The following is a 20,363-nucleotide window of genomic DNA, read 5'->3' as shown; positions in this document are numbered from 1 at the left end:
ATTCATCCAAGAGGTTAGTGCCATAACCTTTGCTTTTACATCTTTCTAATCATGAATTTGAGCTAAGTTAAGTTAAAAATTTGATAAAAATTGAATTAATGAAGCATGGTTATATTCCATGAATTTTTGGCAGCCTTGACATGAGTTAGGGTTAGGAGAAATCTTTGGTTTAAAGTGACATATTGCTACCCCTCTTATAAATTATATGATTAGTATAGCAAATTAGGAGTGGGATGCATGAATTGGAGGCTTGGTCAATTAGGGTTAGGGTTTTGGAGAGAAACTTGGACTTTGCTTATGTAATGGTGAATGAACATTCTAATGGTCAATTAGTAACCATTTGAGGTAAGTTGACCATAATTTGGAGTGAATTATAGCATTACAAACTGATTTGGTATGCTGCCTAGTGAGAGCAGCAGGTGTGGCTGTGAGTCCAGCCTGTTTGGACAGCCATAACTTGGGCTGTGTAGGTTCAATTGGTGTTTGGCCAATTGGACATGAAACTAGACACATAATGGCACAACTTTGGTGAAGAAACTATGCCCATAAGACCAATGCAAGTGGACCAAAAACTTGCCCCAATCCGGATGTCCTGCAACCAGATTCTGCAGAATGACCAAATGAACAGTGATTGTTCATTTGGCCATAACTCATTGTAGAATGACCCAATTGACCTGAAATTTTTACAGCAACAAGTTAAGATATAGACCAACAACTTTCATGAAGAAACCTACCCCAAATTATGACCAGAACCTATCCAACAAGGCAGTTGTAGTCACTGTTCACTGCACTGTAGATATGGTCAGCCCTGAAAATTTTCAATCCGGCCAGCTGTGGTTTTTGGACCATAACTTGAGCTACAAAACTCCAAATGGAGTGATTCAAAAAAAGAAATTCAACTAGACAAAATAAGGAACAACTTTCATGTTTATCATTTTCCCAAATTTCCACTGCAACAACAACTAATGGAACAGTAAAGTTTGGGTATGAAAACTGAAAATTCTGCTCCATTAATTTTAAGCTTAGAAATGGTATTGTTAACCAATACCAACAAATTTTGAATGCAAAATGTGGTATGTTGGGGGGTGTTAAAACCAATGTACCTATTTTCTATGCAAAAGTCAACATTTTTGTTGACTAATGAAGGGAATAGTAACACCAAAACTTGAAATTCAAAAATTGTAAAATTCAAAAGTATCAAATGCCCTAGTATACCTAACAAGATTGGTTTGGATAGTTTGGCATGCCAATAGGGTTCAGTTAGCAGTACTGCACATGGCATTATGCCATTCTGTGATTTCATGGCTTTTAGCCATTCTGACATTATGTTGATACTTGGCCTTGTGCCTAATGTTATTACAACTTATTAGCTGTTCTGTTGCATACCGGGAGACACATATGTGACCGATGGTGTGACGGCCCGAGGTACTCGATACCCAGTGCCAGTTTACCCGTTTATCCAGTCCAGTCATCCAGTATAGGTTACTTGGGCAACCAAAAATGAAAGTGGATAAATTTAATGAAATAATGAATATAACAAGTACAAAATAAGTAAGACTACAAATACTCATCGAAAATTTATTTGCAATAAGACATCGATACATTCATTGCATATTTATTTTCTGTTATTTCTTTTTATTTTACTATTGGCACCACTAAGCATTATTGCTTAGCGCGTTGCTTTTGCCACGCGTAGGTTCTGGAGATATTGACCGAGAGCCCAGTAGACCACAGACTGGGTGAGACCTCCTGCAGCTCTGCATAGTGTCCATGTCACCTCACCATCTTCAGTGCATTGGTAGGACACTAGGTTTCATTTTGGTATTTTGTAACTAACTTTTATTTTCTTTTGTGTAAATGAAATTTATGTAATGTATTTTGATGTTCATGTAAATAATGAAAATTGTGATTATGAATGGAAAATTAAGTATTTATTTATTGTTTGTATATGAATACTATGAGAAATGAATGTTTGAGTAATGAAAAGGTTGTTGAAAAATATTGAGACCATGTTGATGATTATTGGAGTTTGAGATTGATTGGAAATGATTATTGGAAGTGTTTTTCACAGGTTCCGAAGAACTGTTTTCTCCATTTTTAGCCGGTACTCTGCCGGATTTTCTATAAAATTTTCGGAACCTCAAATAAATTATAATTTTAATAAATGACTTAAATGAATTGTATTTTACAAATTATACTCTATAACTATGAAAAAAATAAATTAGGAAGAATAAAAATGATTGAATTAAAATAGGGTGTTCCGGTACACTGTGTGGCATATCTTACTCGGCTACACTGTAGACGGGTAAGGGGTGTCACAGAATATGTGAAATTAATATATTTAATATATGAATCTTACATCTTATTTATATTAAATTATTAAATTAGGTCAAAGTGGATTTAGACTTAATAGATTGAGTGCCAGATAAAGGTGGCAATTGGCAAATGGATTAGATTAAGTGGATTTGAGTATAATTATTTGAATTTTTTTTAATGGATTCAAATTGCATTATTTTAAGTTACAGATTGATTGATTAGAGTTACTAAAATCAATTTAGAAATTGTGATATTTTGGATTAAAATTTTAAATTTATTGAAAATTCTAACTTTCATATAAAATTCACGTCGGTCAAATCATTCAACCGATTAAATACTCTTAATTAAATGTTTAATTTTTAAATCATTTAAATTTTAAAAAAATATATAAATTATTTTAAAATCACCAATTTAAGTGAACTATTATTGCTGATTTGGCCACATGGCTACATAAAGAAGCCACGTTGTCCTCCAATGGGCAAGCATAAAATATAAAATATTAATTCTAGATTTAATTTTCTTTTTATAAGCAAAATCAATTTTATTAAAATTTTTTAAAAATAACAAAAATTTAGTATGAGCATATTTGACTAAATTCAAGTTGGTATACCTTCTCCATACACCTAACTAAGATATGGCGTGATGAAAACTCCTAATAAGAAAGACAAGTGAACGGTCAAGATTCCTACACAAAATAACCAAATTAAAATTCAGAACAACAATGTCCCAGTAATCAATCAACAAAATCAGCAAATTACATGATACGAAAGAAGATGACCAATCACATATGCAGACCACAGGCAGTGATCAGAGAAAAGCAACGAACTCATCTTGTCTTTGATCATTTGGATTAAGTGGATTCGAGTTCGATTGTTTGGAATTTTTATTTTATGGGTTTAAATTGAGTCATTTTAGATTATATATTGATTAACATAAAATTATTGAAATGGTTTAATTATTAGAGTTTATAATTACTTTTACTAAAATGATTAAAATCAAATTAGCTTGATTCCTTCTTGTTATATATTTATTTTTATTTTTATTTATTTTTTATTTTTTAATATAAAACTCCAATAATTTGAGTTATCCATTAGATTGTTATATAGACAGGGATAAGATTTCAAGTAAAATTTAAGTCAATTTATAATTATGATAATTTAAAATTAAAATATTAATTTTTATGAAAAATTTCTCAAATCCCATTATCAATTTATCACAAATCTGTCACTAATTCTGATTAATTTATTTTTAATCTGTTATTAATCAATTTTTAATAATCAGACACAAAGTCTATCCATCAATTTCTAAGAGATTAGTCTGAAAACAAAGATGGGAGTGTGGAAGTCAATCAATATGTTTTCAAATTCCTGTGTTTGAATGTATATCTTCTCTTAGACTCGCAATTAGATAATATATTGACTGAATTTCAATTTGACTTCAATTATATTTTAAAGCCTTAAATTTTATCTTCATTGACTTAAAATAAAGATGTGTTTGAAAATATTGGCCCATAGCATCATCCACGGTGCAATAAGAAGCAACTGCTTACTAGCCACTACGTCAACAGACACCTCCCACTGTTTTTCAAACATTAAATGCAGCTACGTGGATTGCAAGAATTTCTTGCAGACTATTGCTGCTCTTCAACAAATCTCATTCAACTAGAGTGCCTGCGCCACACCGGTAACATTGCAAGTCCAATTTTGATTTTTTTAAAAAATTATTATTTATACTCTATTTACTTCATAAAAAATAATTTATATATGATATTTTTATAAAAATTATTTTTTAAATAAATATTTTTTATGAAAATATTTTTTACTATTTAGTTTACAATGTTAAATTATTTATGTGCATTTATATTATGTATGCGTAAATATTTTCACGTTTTTAATAAGACTATTAAAATTAGAAAAATAGTTTTATTTTATTTTCTTTAAAACTGACTCCATTTTCTCTTTAATTAAAAAATATTTTTTATTTATCAATTTTCTTAAATATTTTAAATATTAAAAAATATGAAAAAAAATATTTTTCACAAAATAAAAGGAGTCTTAATCTGAAATTTAAATTTTCAATTTGATTGGATTCGATTTTATTTAAATATTAATTTTAATAAAAAAATTAAATTATAATAATAAAATAAATTTAATTAAATTTAATTTCTATAGTATTTAATTTAATTCTTGAGTTCAGTTTGAAAGTCAGACACATGCATAGCCTAGTTGTTATCATTTAAACATTGACTGCCACAAAATTCAAGTGGTTTAATGTCCTGAATATGATTGTGGACTAATTTAATTGAACAATTTCTTTATCGACTTAAACATATAATTTTATTTTATCAGCATATATATATATAGTTTTTATCAAAAATAATTAATTGTAAAAAAATTATTATTTAATCTCTTTAATTTAATAAAATTAATTTTTTTTATTTAGAATATTTAGTCTCTGTTGTAAAATAAGAGATAAATTATTTTTTTATGACCTTATTGATCCGACCAGAAAATTTTTTTATATGTACAAATTAATTACTATATGTACATTTATTATACTTAGCTCATCCTTTTTCAAAAAGGTGTTTTAATTTTTTTTTTGAAATAATTATTAGGAGGATTTTATCTAAATATTACTTCCGATCCAGGAGGATTTTATCTGAATATTATTTTCGACCCAAACATGAAAAATCAACGAGCTATGTGTATTAAAAGGGGGCAATTGTTCCCTTTTGTGAAAATAACATTTTAATACTAAAAAAAAATTAAAACGTAAATTTATCCCCCTTAAAATTTGCTATTTGCCTCCCAAATTTGGACTAAATAGCAAATGAATAATATTAATATCAGCTGATTTTACAAAATGGCATAATACATAATTAGCCTCTAAATTTTTTGGAAAAAGCATAGTACACGCATGATTTTTTTTGTTGACCTATTATAATTCAATTTTTTTTTTATTTTGACATATTTTACCTTTATTTTTTTAATTTTATAATATATTAAGCACATTTCCTCATCTCAATAATTAATAATTGAATAAATAATCAAATTTAGTCCATCATAAAATAAAAAATATATGTCAAATGATATATTAATCATTTTTTTATTGATAAACTTAAAAAATTATGTTTATTGATTATAAAAATAAAAATTAAAGGGTATAATAAATCAAAAAAATTTTAAAAAAATTATGGATACAATGAATAAAAAAAAAAAAATTCATGAGTGCACTGACATTTTCCCAAATAATTCAAGGGATAATTTGTTTGGCTCACAAAACCTTGCGGAATCACCATGGGAAATATCCTGCTTACTGCAGGGAAGACTTGACATATCTACCCAGTCACTGAAAGAATAAGTCTATCATACTAAATGATGGATGCAGAAATGTACTTCCTCTTTAATCTATGAAAAAAATTATTATGACGTCTTTAAAATTTGACATTATTTATAAGTGAATTCTTATATTTTTAAAAATAAATTATTTAATCTCTTGCTTTCGTCAACTATTTTAATTTTTTAAATTTAATTAAGATTTAAATAATCACAAACCTCCTCATGAGGCACATAGTAATTTAGCTTAATCACTTAATTCTATATCAAATCGCATTCTAAAATGCATTATCTTAAACAGGTGATGTGATATTTGCTAGTAGAACTAGTTAATGACATATTTGAAAAAATTATTAGTCAAAATTGCACTAATACTCCAACATACCTGTTTCTCAATGTATTAAATAAAGTTTAAATTTTAGCAGGTTTGATCGCTTTTAAAAATTTCAGCAATATTTTAAAAAACATATATATGTGCCAATCATCTCACAAGGTACCATTTACTTGCACAAGATTTCTTCAAAGCTATCTTAAAAAAAAAAAAAAAATCTTCCAAAGTTGCTGTCACACATTGGTAAGATATTTAAGCTAAATATAAAGTTTGAATAAACCTACTATCCTTGAATTAGTTTTTGAGTGGATTTCGCTTAGAGTTAAATCCAATATATTTTCTTTACGTGATATTAAAGTTTATACTATTTTAATATTAGACCACCCGCAAATTTATTTGCATGTGTAAACTTCACGCTCTAAATATTTATATCTGAGCATGGAGGGATGTGTTATTCCACATTAATTTAGGATGAAATATTTAAACTAAATATAAAACTCGAGTAAACTTATTCCTCTGGAACTAGTTGTTGGGTAGAGTCTAGTCTATTTTGTCTACAAAGTAGAGGCATGCACTTCCAAGTTTTTGGGATCATAATTCTCTCTATGCCTAGGACCAGCTGCCAAAAGGGAGGGAAAAAAAAAAAATAGTTTGAGGCAAATACTTATAAAATAGTAATAATTTTAGGCTTTATATTTATTAATAGATAGTTGTATATCCCTTCATCGTTACCCGTGCAAGGTTATAAACTAGATCTACCATGCTTACGCCAAACATCCAAAGGCTAAAGTCTATCATGCCTACTGTAGGTCTTGGAGTTGTTCTAATCTTCAAAATCTCAGGACAAGAAATTACAGACCCAGATGCCCCTTGGCCTCTACAAACTCTCACTTTGGACCATCTTCTAGATATCTAATTCCCACCTTGCAAGGTTTCCTCCATAGTTTTGAAATCTGACTTCAAACATAAAACGAAAGATCCCAAATTCATGACCTTCACCTGCCTTGATGTGTTTTTTAACCTGCAACAGGACAGGAGAAAGTGATGGAAGATATCTACTACAACATTTAGTTCAATGAATAAAATCCTGCACTTGCCTTGATTTTTATCTTCATCAAATAAGTTAACGTGGTGTAAACATGCTAAAAGTAGGAAAGGAACATTATATACAAGAAAAATAATAAAGCAAAGAGAAATTCTTCAGATCGGACATTTGATTTATTTAAATGAATCTTTAGGTACAATTATGATGAAGCATGCCTCTGAAGAAAATTTAAAATCTCAAACACGTCTAATTAATGGGATTTCATTCGAATATTATATAGTGATCTTAAGTCGAAGCAATCAGATTTACTAGCGCATTTGCTGAAAAAATATGTAGGTGATTGATGAGCAACAAGTTGACAATCAAAGAAAAAGACTTGATGCCAACCATTACAATCAACACAAAATTTAATCCCCCAAGTATAAACACGTATCACTTCTACTTGATACACAAACACACCTGTGCCACAATATATGATAATGAGCTCCTTTTCAACATTCCTTGGCAACAAACATACAAAAATTATCACCTTATTGAAGCTCCGTGGAAAAAATTATTATAATTCACATATCCTAAGCATCCCGAAAATAAACCATTACAGCTTAAAATAATCCTAAACAGATATAACACCTACTCAAATTAGTTGCTTGAAGCACAAGATAGAAAACTAGTTCCTCACCAGATTTTTTCCCTCAACAATAACATGATTCTGAGAACGAATGATATGCTTAATAACACCAGTCTCACCATTACCCTTGCCCCTTTTTATCATTATCCATGAATTTAAATTATTAAAGATAAATTACAAAATGAAAAATTATTCATCAGCAAAAGTGAAAAGCAAGGAAAGGAAGCGATTTTATGATATGAGTCTTACATTATCACCTCTTAGTACTTTCCAGTGCCTAATTAGTTTTTCAGCAGTTTCCAACCCATTTTCAACTGACAACGAGATCACAGAACCTTCACAGAAGTATCTGGAAGGATAACACTGATTAGCAATTTCACTAAAACCCCTGAAATATCAGCAAAACCCACAAGACATCCAAATTTAATATCAATGTGTTACAAATAATTTGCATCACTATTATATTTTCACTTCTAAGGTTGATGTGTTTGTTAAAATATATCAAATTTTATTTTGCTTCTTTTACATGGCTATACATCATTTTCATCAATTTCTAGAATCCATAACAAGTCTTACAATTTGATTCTTGATTTCCAATTTACTAAGGCTCTATTTGGATGGGGCGAGAGAAAGGTAATTAATGAAAAGGTAAGAAAGGATATGTAAGGGGAAGAATATGTTTGGAAAGAGGTGAACTAATGGAAAGGTAAAGAGAAGTAATGTATATTTTTTATATTTTCGAAGAGGTGAAGGAAGGATAAATTTGAGGGCTCTAAGAAATAAAATAGTTTATAACTCTCATCTCCCTCTCCTCACACCTACCAAATTGGGGTGTAAGACAATTGAAATTTGAAGGGTCAAGGAAGGTAACACTTACCTTTACTTACCCTTACACTTCACTCACTCACCTCTTTCCAAATAGGGGTACACAAGTTACTTACCCCTCTTTGCTTTTATTTACCCCTTTTCACCCTCATCCAAACAGAGAGTAAAGGACATTTTGATTCTCAATTTGACAACTCACCAAATGAACTGATCATTAAAATCTTGTCAAGAGAAAAACATTCAAACAACAATTACATAAATAGGTCACACAATGCTATAATAGCGATATTGAAATTGATAAAATCTTATATATATGCTAATAGGCAATGACATCCATAGAACAAAAAAATATACTTGACAGCAATGACTGACTACAAGGCACCGCAATCAATGTTTTAGAACAGCTTTATCAAAAAGTTAATGGATGGGGAATGGGGAATGGCTCAACAAACATCCCGAATTATGAATTTTTATTCATAATTAATAAAATTAGAAAATACAGAAATAAATGCGCATAAACAATATTAATAGGATACAGACCTCATGATCCATTCTTGACAATGTTCAGTTATCCAAAATTTCTAAGAAGCTTGCTTCTCTAACTCTGTCACCACTCTAGAATTTCCAGATAAAAATCCTTAGTTTTTCTCAATATCTTCTGAACTACCAAAAGTTCTCTTACTACAAATGACAATAGGCACCACATCCAGAATATTTAGATTCTCAAAGCAAGACAAGAGAAAAGGAAGCATCTTTTCTAAGGGTGGGGTTGGGAGAGAAGATAAACTGGACTACACAAATGAAAGAATGGAAGAAAAAGCAGCAAAATCATACCTAATCCAAAAACTATTAACATTATGCACGATTCAAATCCAATGTTAATTCAGAGAAAGATGAATACTACACAGAACTCAGTCTTCTAAATCAAAATAAAAATATATAACAGAGCTTCAATCCAAACAAAATTGGCTTTGAAATTTCCAAACTAGTGTTTAAACCCTTAATTCCACTTCACAAATTTTATAAATCCCATTGTAACCTAACTTTCAAGTGTCAGCCCCCAACAATGGTTTCATCCAACGGAGACAGATTGAAGTTCAAACTCAACACAGTAATGTTGTTAACAACTTTCCTAACCATGCACAAGTGATCTAAAAGCAGAAAGCAACAGCCTAAATATGTAGCCACAGAAATGTTTATATGTTGTGTGTGAAACTGACACGTGAATTATATAAGGCCTCTTAATTTCCCTCGTAATTGAATGCATATCTCCCTGATATAAGATGGCCAGAATCCAACAAGTGTATTGATGATAAAAATTCCACGCACAATTTTGACACAAATGATATCTTGAGCATTTGAGCTAACAATTTCAATAAAGGGAAAATCCAGCATGCAACACCACAAATCTCATATTCACAGACATACATCCAATTGCGAATTATGTCTTAAAGTCCTTATAAAATAACTTCATCAATATTGACCGGAGAAAGCCCAAAACCTCCACAGTTCAAAAAATGTACAAAGTCTAACACATGCAAATCATCATCAAAACAACTAGCTTTCTGGTAAAATCCAGATACATTTCCAAACATTCAACGGAAAAGCAAATTCCTTTCAATTAATTACAAAATCAAAACGAAATGGCACCAAATTGGAATCAGAACAAACATGCTCAACCCCAGGAACAAACACCACAACAACAAAAACCACCAAACTCAAGTTTTTTAACTTCCAACGCAAAACCCATCAGAATTCAGCACAAGTAATAATGGGTATTCAATAATTTGAAAATGTAATCAAAATTGGAAGCAATTGGCCATCAGAATTCGTGACAGCAGTCTTTCACCTTTGCCTTTGAACAGGAAGAGAGGGTTTACCTGAAACTCAAAGCAACTAGGATTAGCGGGGTTGTGTCGATAGGTAGAGTGTAGCTTAGAATTGCCCGCGAAAGAGAATTTACAGAGCTGATGGCGAAAAGGCGGTTTTGTACACTCTGTTTGGGTGGGGGTGAAGGAAGGATTAACTAAAAGAGGGCAAGTAACTATTGTAACCCTGCCCAACAACAGGTGAATTAGTAAATGGTAAGATAAGATTTATTCTTTTTTACCTCTCAAATTCTAATTTTTCTTATATCCTAAGTGTCTGTTTGGATGATCCTCTCTTACCCTTAATTAAATCCTAATTTTTCTTATACTCTAAGGGTCTGTTTAGATGAGAGTGAGGGAGAGGTAAATAAAGGTAATGAGGGATAATTAATTATTTTATCTTTATTTGAGAAGAAGTGAGTTAATGGAAGATAAGGGTAAGTAAGGGTAAGCCTTACCCTCCCTTACCCCTTAATTACGAATATTAAGGAGGGTAAGGAGGGAGAGAGTATAGTATAGTTACGAATATTTCTATTTCAACACCCCTTAATTTTGCCTCTCCTTTACCTCTTTCCAAACATAAAAAATATATATTATCTCTCCTTACCTTTCTATTAATTCACTCCTTCCTAAATATGAGTTTTTTTTTTATTGTAACTCTCTTTACTCTTCTCTTCCCCTTCCTTATCCTTTCTTATCCTTCCATTATTTACCCTTACCGCACGTCATCCAAACAGACTCTAAATTGGGATGGAGGAGGAGAGAGCTGAAAATTACTTTATTTTTTATTTTTCTATTGTATTCTTAATTTTTTATTAAAAATCTAATTATACTTATTAAAAATAAACTTAGTGTATCACTATAAATAAATATATTCTTTCTTAAGTGGCCATATATATTTTCTCCGCTATCAATTATTTATTTTTTAAATAGTTTATTGTAATTATTATACTTTAATTATTATTTTTTTATTTATTCTTTCAATAGTTTACTCCAATTATTATGTTTCAATAATTATTTTTTTTTCTAAATAATCTATTATTTATTCAATCTTTGTTAGATTTGTACATTATTATTTTGATTTATTAATTTTGTGATTTATTTATAGTGGACCATTATTATTTGTAAATTTAAGATTTATCATAATAAATTTACCATTTAATAAATTATCTAATAGAAAAGGATATTTTTGTACTTCTAATAATTATTTACCCTTTTTTCACTTCTTTTCAAACATAAAGAATACATATTACCTCTCATTGCCTTTCTATTAATTCACCTCTTTCCAAATATGAGATTTTTTTTATTGTAACCCTCCCCACTCTTTCCTTTCCTTACCCTCCCTTATCATTCCATTAGTTATTCTTCTCTCACCCCATCCAAACATAACTATAATCTCCCTCAGCCTAACACCATGCAAGGGAAAAGGAGGTTTTGTGAGGTTTTTAAATTTTCTTTTTAACTTCCTATTTTACCCCTGTCATAATTTGAAAACTGTTTAACCTGAGATTAGTGAAGGCAACGAGTAGGTATTCTTAAACGAGGCGATCAATCAAATCTAATAATTAATTAATTAATTATAAAATATATTTTTTATAATAATATTTATAAATTTTTATATATTAATTTTTAATAAATAAAAATTAAATATTTTATAAAATTATAAAATTTTTAAAATATAAATTATTAATAAAAAATATTTTTTATATAAATTATTAATTAAAATGCACAAAATTAAAAAGTTTAAATATTTTTAAATAATAATAATTAAAATCAGAAGATAGGGTTGAGCGTTTGGTTCAAATCAAACCGAATCAATAAAATCAAATTAATCAAATTATTATATTTTAAAAATTGAATTAAACCGATATAAAAAATCGAATCGAACCATTTTAATTCAGTTCGGTTCAGTTCGAATCGATTGGTTTTTAAATTTTGATTAGTTTTTTATTTAGACTTAATTTTTAAGTTATTTAATTTGATTTTAGCCTTGATTTGAACCTAATAACCATTAATCAATGAAATTAAATAATTTATATATATAATAATACATATAATACATAAATTTTCTATAAAAATAAAGTAATTTAAAAATTAATAAAATAATTTAGTTCGATTTGATTTAACTAATTTTTTTTGTCTTTAAAATCAAATCGAATCGAAATAACTGAAATTTTTAAAATTTAAAATTAAATTAAATCAAATTATTTTAAAAATCAAATTAAATTATCCAATTAAAATGATTCAATTTAATTTATTCAATTTAAACTGAAGAGTTCAGGTGATAAAGAATAAATTTCAATTAAGTGAAAGGAGTTCAGTATTATTATTATTATTTATATATATATTTTTTAGAGTTCAATATTAACCCTACCGTTTTGAAACCTAAAATCTTTCTTTGTTGCTTCCTATCTATCTTACGCTCTGCTGTCTTTATTTTCCCTCAGTCTCACTAATGAGCTTCCGCCATGAGAGAGAACTTCCACCAGGTATAAAATCTCTCTCTCTTTTACTCTCTATTTTTTTTTTCATTTTCTCCATTTTATTATTTTGCTTTTCCTTTTTTTATCTTCTTTCATAAAGTTATCGATTCTATGGCTTTGTTGAATTTAATTTCAAGATTGAATATTCCATGCATAAAAAAAATTAAAATCTATCATATTAATTAAAAACACTTTACAGCAAACATCCTTTCAGGTCTTCTGTTAGCCATTAGAATCTAAACACTAATGCCTTTGGGTTTGGATCATTCTATTCCTTATAACGTCAAAAATTCAACTCAGCCCCAACTTCAATGTGTTCCAAGAATTAATCTTTTTTTCTTAGTCTGGCCAGTGGCGAAATTTAGTAAAAAAATTTTCGGACTTAACATATAGACGAATGATATGATATATATTCATATAAAAGCAGTTAAATCTTAAATTTAGGAAGATGAGATTCATATTTTTTTAGATAAAGGTATACATACACTATAAATACACAATAATTAGTTTAATAAATACTAAAATAGGTTTTCCATTGAAAAAAAAAAGTTCAATACTTAAATTTATGAGAAGTCAATTTAAATCAATATATAAATATATAAATATATTGAAGTTCTAGTCCCACTCTCCAATATATATATATATATATATATATATATATATATATATATATATATATATATATATATATATATATATATCCCTTTATTTAACACTATCTAAGTCTATACTTATTATTATTAGTATAAGAAATTAGTGTTATATAATCATTAAGATGGTAATAAAAATAATTTAATTACAGAATTAGATGTGCAGCTACAACTCCTTGGAAGAAAACTGAAGTGCTGGCAGAATCAATATTATTGTCAGTCCAATTAGCCCAAGTAGTTAATGCAATCTTCAAAGTTTCCAAATGATCATCTCTTTAATTATGTTGTCTCCTACTTGAAAGTAGTCTCAAGTGCAACTCAAACCTATTCATATTCATCTTTTTTTTTTTTTAAAGTTTTGGTATGTAGTTTGAATTTTTATTATAGTATTGAAACTGTTAACATAATATTTTATTAGTGAAACTATATTATTATACTTATATGATTGTAGGAAATTCATTATTATTATTATTCATATCATCACATGCATAAATAACAACTACCTTATCAAACAATTTTATAAAACTACAAAGCAAACAAATTGCTTAATGATTATTAGTTTTTTTTTTCTTTTTTTATCATTTTTGTTTATGTAGTTCCATATTGAAATTTTAATTTTTTTTTAATTTTAAGGTTAAATTCGATGCTGCTAAATGGATGAACAAGTCTATTCGAAATTATGAGAAATTGTATGGTCAAGATAGGGCTATTGGAGAACATGCTGAAACTGCATCAGAAATAAGGAGAAGAAAAACAAACAAAAGGAGGGAACAATCTAATGCATTTCAATCGACAGATACCATAGATAGCATTGATTTAATGGTATCTCAACAACAGGTAAATTTAGAAAATCTTGAAAATTGTAATAATGATGTTGGAATTTTGACATCTCCTGAAGCAATTGTGAGATCTCAAGTTCATTTTGAGTCTGCAACTTCCCATATGCATAAGGCGGCCAAGAAAAAACATGTTGATGGGGCAGTATTGTTAATCAAGGAAGGACTTGATAAAATGTCTGAAGCAATTATGAATTCAGCTTCCGAGTTAGTAAAATCTAACCAACTTCCAATCCCAGAAAGTGATATGTGGAGTCTTTTAATAGAATTAGGGGTTGAACAAAATTGCATGTTCACTACTTATATTTTTCTTATTCAAAAACTTGAAATGTTGAGAGCATTGCTTGGATGTCCTTGGGAATATCGCAAAGACTTGTTGATCCACATGATTGGTGGTAATGTACTAGGAAATTAGTAAAGTTGAGAGTTGAATAAATGCAATGATATGTTTTTAGCTAATATTTTTATTTTTTGAGACATTTGTATATTTACATTATAATAATATTTTTAATTATGAATGTCATTTGGTTTAGTTAATCAATTTTACATAATATCGTAAAAAAAGAGGTTATACAAATTTGTCATGATAAATGATTTACTAATAAATAGATTCATTGTTTTATTTTGAGGTGATTAAAATTGCATTAATTTTTCTTGAATGGATGTGCTATGATCTACCGCGTGCAACCATAGAGCCAAGTGAACTTTCTAGTCCAAAAAAGGTGACTCCGAAATATTTCACACTTGTGAGTTTTGGAGACAATTGATGTATGCATCTTTATCCTGCACTGTAAAAAGGCTGTTTTGGTAACTCAAATTCGTGACTTTCATGTAACAAATAAGAGTAATTTCACCTTTATTCCAAAGCTACCTTCTAACATTCTGGTGTAAGCCATACCGAAGAGGTACCAACATTAAGGACCTCACGCCGGCACCGAGGCTGTGACCTGACCTGTTAGCTAGCTGTGTGCAACATTGTGAAGATGTGGTTGATTGATGGGTTTGTTGTTATGTACTCTAGGCATGGATACAAGCCTATGAGCACATTGGTGCACTTGATTGCGCCATAGACTCAGCCCCCCAAGTCCTTATTACAACGAAGGAAAGCATAATCTCCATTCTAATAGCTTCCATTGCCTTCTATAGCACTTTCTGGCTAATGAGGAGTATCGTTGATGTGTAACATTTTCTGCTGCTTCTAGGGAGATGAGAGGGGCTTTATTGTTCACCAACTTTTCCTATTTTATAACAGATTCGTAGTTAACCAACTCAACATTGAGTTTACACACACACACACACATATATATATATATAATTTATCATCTAACTGAATAAAGTCAGACTTCTATGACTCTCTGGTTCTGTGAGCTTTTGTTTAACTAGCCAAAAGCCACTAAATTGCATATATAACTTCACAGCTTTAAGAAAAAAAAAATGGAATAGAAGTAGCTTCTTATGCTGGCAACAATCTCACAAATCCATCAGAAACAATCCAATAACACTATTTGCACATGGTTACAAGTGATAATAGAGCTGCAAACAGCAGAATAAGCTCCAAATCTGCGAGGAAAGCTTAGAATCTAATGCCATTTGAAATACATGAAGCAATGAAAATGATAAATATGGTGAGGTGAAGTTGCATTCTTGTGAGGCTTGCAGCTGAAGTGCCACCTGCTGTTGGGACTGTCTTAGAACCGCTTCCTGGATGGAATAAATGATCATCAGAATGTTAAAATGGAGAAACAAATTTATGTATACAGTAATGCATTGATATTAATTTTTTCCTTTATCACACAGCTAATTTCTATTTTTTTTTTAATGTCAAAACTCAAAATAAGTATCCTGTCAACTTAAATTAGTGTTCTGTGAGGGGAAAATGCCATACAGAGCACTCGGAGTTTTGGAAATATTCAAATTCGATTTGCAAACTTGAAATTTGGCTTGTGCCTGAAGGGCTATTTCAAACCTGCAGGAATGCTTGGCAGTGATGGTGTATTTGGAGTTTTTGGAGAATCATCCGAAGAATCTGATGGCACTGGAGAACCTATCGGTGGAATTGCTGGACTATTATTGGCCGCTGATTGAAAAATAACCAAGTCAAATCAATATTGCTATATCAAATATTGTTATAAATTTTAAACTATGAAATGTCCAAGTTGACATACCATTGCACTGGCTAACCGGTGGTGTTTGCACATTACAAGCTCCAGGAAGTGACAGAGCTTGGGTTTGGTTAATGGTAATGCCCAGTGATGAGCCACCGCCATTAAGCATTGCGCAGAGACACTGCGGCTGAGATTGAACAACAGAAGCAAGCTGGGAGCAGCAGGAAGATGATGGGGTTGAGGAATTTCCTGTGACATAATTTAAGCATGGGGCTAAGCCCACTAACGCACTGGTGCAGCCTGATTGAGCAGTGGCTCCATGACAAAGCATCATCAAAAGGATCAGAAGTACACACATGTCAAGCCCTTTTGAAGCCATTTGGATTTGCTAGATTTTATGGCAGAAAAGAATGCTAGAAATATTGTTGGGAGAATGGGATCGCTATATGTCTGATTGTTGGCAGTTAACTCTTACTGGAGAGTTCTGTGTTCAGGAATTGAGTTGAGAGTGAAGCTCAAGAGCAGGATTTATAGTGGGAGCTAGTGAGGAAGAGAATCTAATTAGTTACGTTTGGATGGCCAACTTTTACTAATTTAGGAGGTTATATGGTAGAAATTAATATTCTGAAATAAGAAGCTCAACCATTCTTGCTACTTGGAAAGTCGAATTTCTTATTGTAGGCATAAATAAATATAAAGTTCAACATTGTCCAGCTCGTTTGTTTTAACAACCCATAATTTTATGATATAAGGGGTGATGAAGTGTTAATTTGACAATCCAACTCCAGGTTTATGAGTTTGAACTTACGATTGTTTGATTCTGACTTGAAGTCTGCAATAATTCTTATTTCTGGGTGTAACTAGTGCTTTTCTTACATTATCTATTGTCTACGATCAATTCAGAGTAGTAAAATTTTCAATTGATCATGGTGTGCTGATCATTGATCACTGAGCATGTACACATAAAGCAACGTCTATAAAATGTCAAATAGCAATGCAATATTGTATCCATCTCCCTTCTTAAAATAATAATAATAATAATAATAATAATAATCCATCTCACTTTCTTGGCATCTATATTGTAACCAAACTTTTGAGGTACCTTCACAGATAAAACACTGAGATTTATCATGAAAAATTGAATTTAATTTTCTGGGGTTAATGGAATAATTAATTCTTAAAGTAAACACAGTACAAAGGCCTTGAAATCCATTCAGCAAAATCTGAGTAACGGCCGTAGCGTCGCATATCAGTCTATTACTCAACAATTCCATAAGGTAACATCTGGGTGCAGCGCATTACCACTGAAACGTATGCATTAGCTTCATTTCAATCTATGAGCTCAGCTGGTAGACTGGTTACCAAAAATTCATTATCAACTTCCCAAAGCATGTGATGTAATTGCAATAAAGTAAGTAAAATATGTTAAATTGTTATTGTAATTTGTAAGCATTTATGATTTTGGATACTACTAGTTCTTATCATGTTACAGTACATAGGTAGATTAAGAAAGTGACAAACTAGTAAGCCAAAAGATGATCTCAATTTATGATTTTACTCTGCTTCTGAGATGACTTCCAACTCTTGGAGAAGTCGTTTCCCTGGTATTCTTGCCTTTGTTTTTGTTGGAACTGAAGAGCTAAAAGGATTGGGAGGTATTGGTAGATTCTCTCCTTCCCCCTCCAACATATGAACAGCAACTTTCATGGAGGGGCGATCTGTTGGGTTCCACTGAATGCACCAGAGTCCCACAATTGCAAGTTTCTTTGCAATTTCAGTGTCTCCCTCTTCCTCGATCTCGAACCTGAGGTCGTCTCCTTCTTCTAAAAGATTATAAATCCATTCTGGGAAGTATATTTGCTCTTCATTTTCTTCTGTTACATCAACAATTTTCCTTCCTCCAACCATTTCTAACACTAACATCCCAAAGCTATAAACATCTGACTTGTAGGAAACATTCCCAAAGTTCCTTGAGAACACTTCAGGTGCGATATAGCCAATGGTCCCTCTCGCCGTTGTCATGGACACCGCACTCTGATCCTTAGCACAGAACTTAGCCAATCCAAAATCTGAGATTTTGGGATTGAAGTCTTGATCAAGCAGGATGTTATGCGGTTTAATGTCGAAGTGGAGGATTCTCTGATCACACCCTTGATGAAGATATTCAATTCCTTTAGCGACGCCAAGAGCAATATCTTGCAGCCTTTTCCAGCCAAGGAAATGGTTCTTGGTGTCTGCTGAAGAGATGAATTTCTGTAGAGAATCATTTGGCAAGTACTCATAAACCAGAGCTCTTCTAAACCCGTCAGCACAGAATCCAATCAAGCGAACCACGTTGACATGGTGGATTTTGCCTATTGTTCCAACTTCATTGACGAACTCCTCTCCATTCCCTTTGAAGTTATTGAGGACTTTAACAGCTACCAAAATTTCATCAGATAGCTTTCCTCTGAACACAGTTCCATAAGCTCCTTCGCCCAATTCGTCTTTGAATTGGTTAGTCATCCTCTTAATATCATCATAGGAATATCTAGTAGGCTTGAAAGATTTGTAGTCATCCAAAAAATTTTTCAATCTTGGATTGATATTGTCTTTCTATTTTGTTGAACCTATACCTGCGGTGGAGTAGAATGGCTGCTACTACAAGAAGGATAGAACCTAGGATTACACCTGTGTATGTATAAAACATTCCTAGTCAGGAAAACCCATCTTCTAGATAACTAATGAATTATGTATAGAAGTGGAGATAGAGTAGACAGCTAACCTGTTTCTATAAATTTGGCTGCTATCCCTGCAAAAAATAAATAAATAATAAATAATAAAAAATATGGCATCATTAGATTTTTCCAGTTCAGAATTCATTTATAAAATAAATTCCGTGAAATTTTTTGTAATTTAATCTATATGAAGCAAAAACAAAGTAATACGTAATTACCTTTATGTGGCTTGAAAACGAGCATGCCGTAGCATTGAGTTTCAGATGCAGTGTTGTTGCTCTTCAATCTGCAGTACTTGCCTTTAACTTCACAATCTTTGCACTTGGGATTGTCCCAACTCAAACCAAGAATTCTTTGCTGGTAACGGAGATAATCATATGGAACCGGTGAAATATCACGTATCTTAGTGCAAGACAACAGGTCAAAGGCACCGATAGAACTCGCTGAATAAACGGCATAGACTTGATATTGTGGACTACTAAGGCAGAGGATTGGGTCAGAATCTCCCTTTGAAGAGCAATTGAATAAGGTGAGTTCATACGCGTAGTCCATAAAATGGAATGGAGAAACAGATAGACTGAAGTTCAAAAGCCTCCTTGGGAGGCAGCCTTCTGGATCATTAGCATAAATAACTTGAGATTTGTAGTCAATTTTTTGGATTAAGAGTTTCCATGAAGTCGTCAGCTCCAGAACAGTATCGTTCTTCTCTGAGCAAGAAAGATGAAACTCAGTTTGAGGATAGCCACAGTGGAGTGGTTGCCTGCCTTTGATTCGGAAGGGAAATCGGACGGCTGGGCCGTAGCTTCCACACGTTGATGTATTGCAATCAATAAGACATAATACATGATCTACAAGGAATATAATGAACCAAATCAAAGACATTTTCATTTCTTTTGAATTACTCACCATTGCTATCTACAATCTTATTTGCATATCCAGTAAAGTGAGCAAAGAGTATTTTTCTTTCCATTTATAATACTATATAAATATTTGGACGATAAAACTTCATTTTTTTGCTGTTTATTATTGAATATAAAACTAAATTATATAGAAACAGTAAATTGTGTCAACACCACTAGTGATAGATGATTGGAATGGCAATATAATTTTTTTTTTTGTTTTGGGCACTCAATCCCATCCTAATAAAAGATATTCAAGTAGTTTGGTATGGAGTTTGAGAGGAATGTGAATATATATATATATATATATATATAGAGAGAGAGA

General features: G+C 30.9%; 2 protein-coding genes and 1 long non-coding RNA gene across 3 annotated transcripts; all 3 read right to left on the bottom strand.

Annotated features, from left to right (window-relative positions):
* Window positions 1–6,646: 6,646 nt before the first annotated feature.
* LOC110655073 (uncharacterized) lies at window positions 6,647–10,477 on the bottom strand. The gene is made up of 3 exons (XR_002494853.2): window positions 10,361–10,477; window positions 7,905–8,004; window positions 6,647–7,003 (listed from the first exon to the last, which is right to left on the bottom strand). It is a non-coding gene; the product is annotated as an uncharacterized LOC110655073 (long non-coding RNA).
* A 5,313-nt stretch (window positions 10,478–15,790) lies between these two features.
* Window positions 15,791–16,878, bottom strand: LOC131177904 (non-specific lipid transfer protein GPI-anchored 5-like). Its single transcript, XM_058143092.1, has 3 exons — window positions 16,483–16,878; window positions 16,284–16,394; window positions 15,791–16,018 (listed from the first exon to the last, which is right to left on the bottom strand). Exons 1-3 carry the CDS (start codon window positions 16,799–16,801, stop codon window positions 15,891–15,893), a joined length of 558 nt encoding a protein of 185 aa, XP_057999075.1. The 5' UTR covers window positions 16,802–16,878; the 3' UTR covers window positions 15,791–15,890.
* A 1,083-nt stretch (window positions 16,879–17,961) lies between these two features.
* Window positions 17,962–20,067, bottom strand: LOC110640988 (rust resistance kinase Lr10). The gene is given in 3 exon segments (XM_058145136.1): window positions 17,962–18,999; window positions 19,001–19,092; window positions 19,358–20,067. Coding segments are annotated over 3 exon segments (1,806 nt in total). The 5' UTR covers window positions 20,049–20,067; the 3' UTR covers window positions 17,962–17,976.
* Between the last annotated feature and the right edge of the window lie 296 nt (window positions 20,068–20,363).

This window comes from Hevea brasiliensis, chromosome 1 (assembly GCF_030052815.1).
Source record: "Hevea brasiliensis isolate MT/VB/25A 57/8 chromosome 1, ASM3005281v1, whole genome shotgun sequence".
NCBI classification, from domain to species: Eukaryota; Viridiplantae; Streptophyta; class Magnoliopsida; order Malpighiales; family Euphorbiaceae; genus Hevea; species Hevea brasiliensis.
Note: the sequence above shows the minus strand (reverse complement) of the source record. Positions and strands in the feature narration are given on the sequence as shown.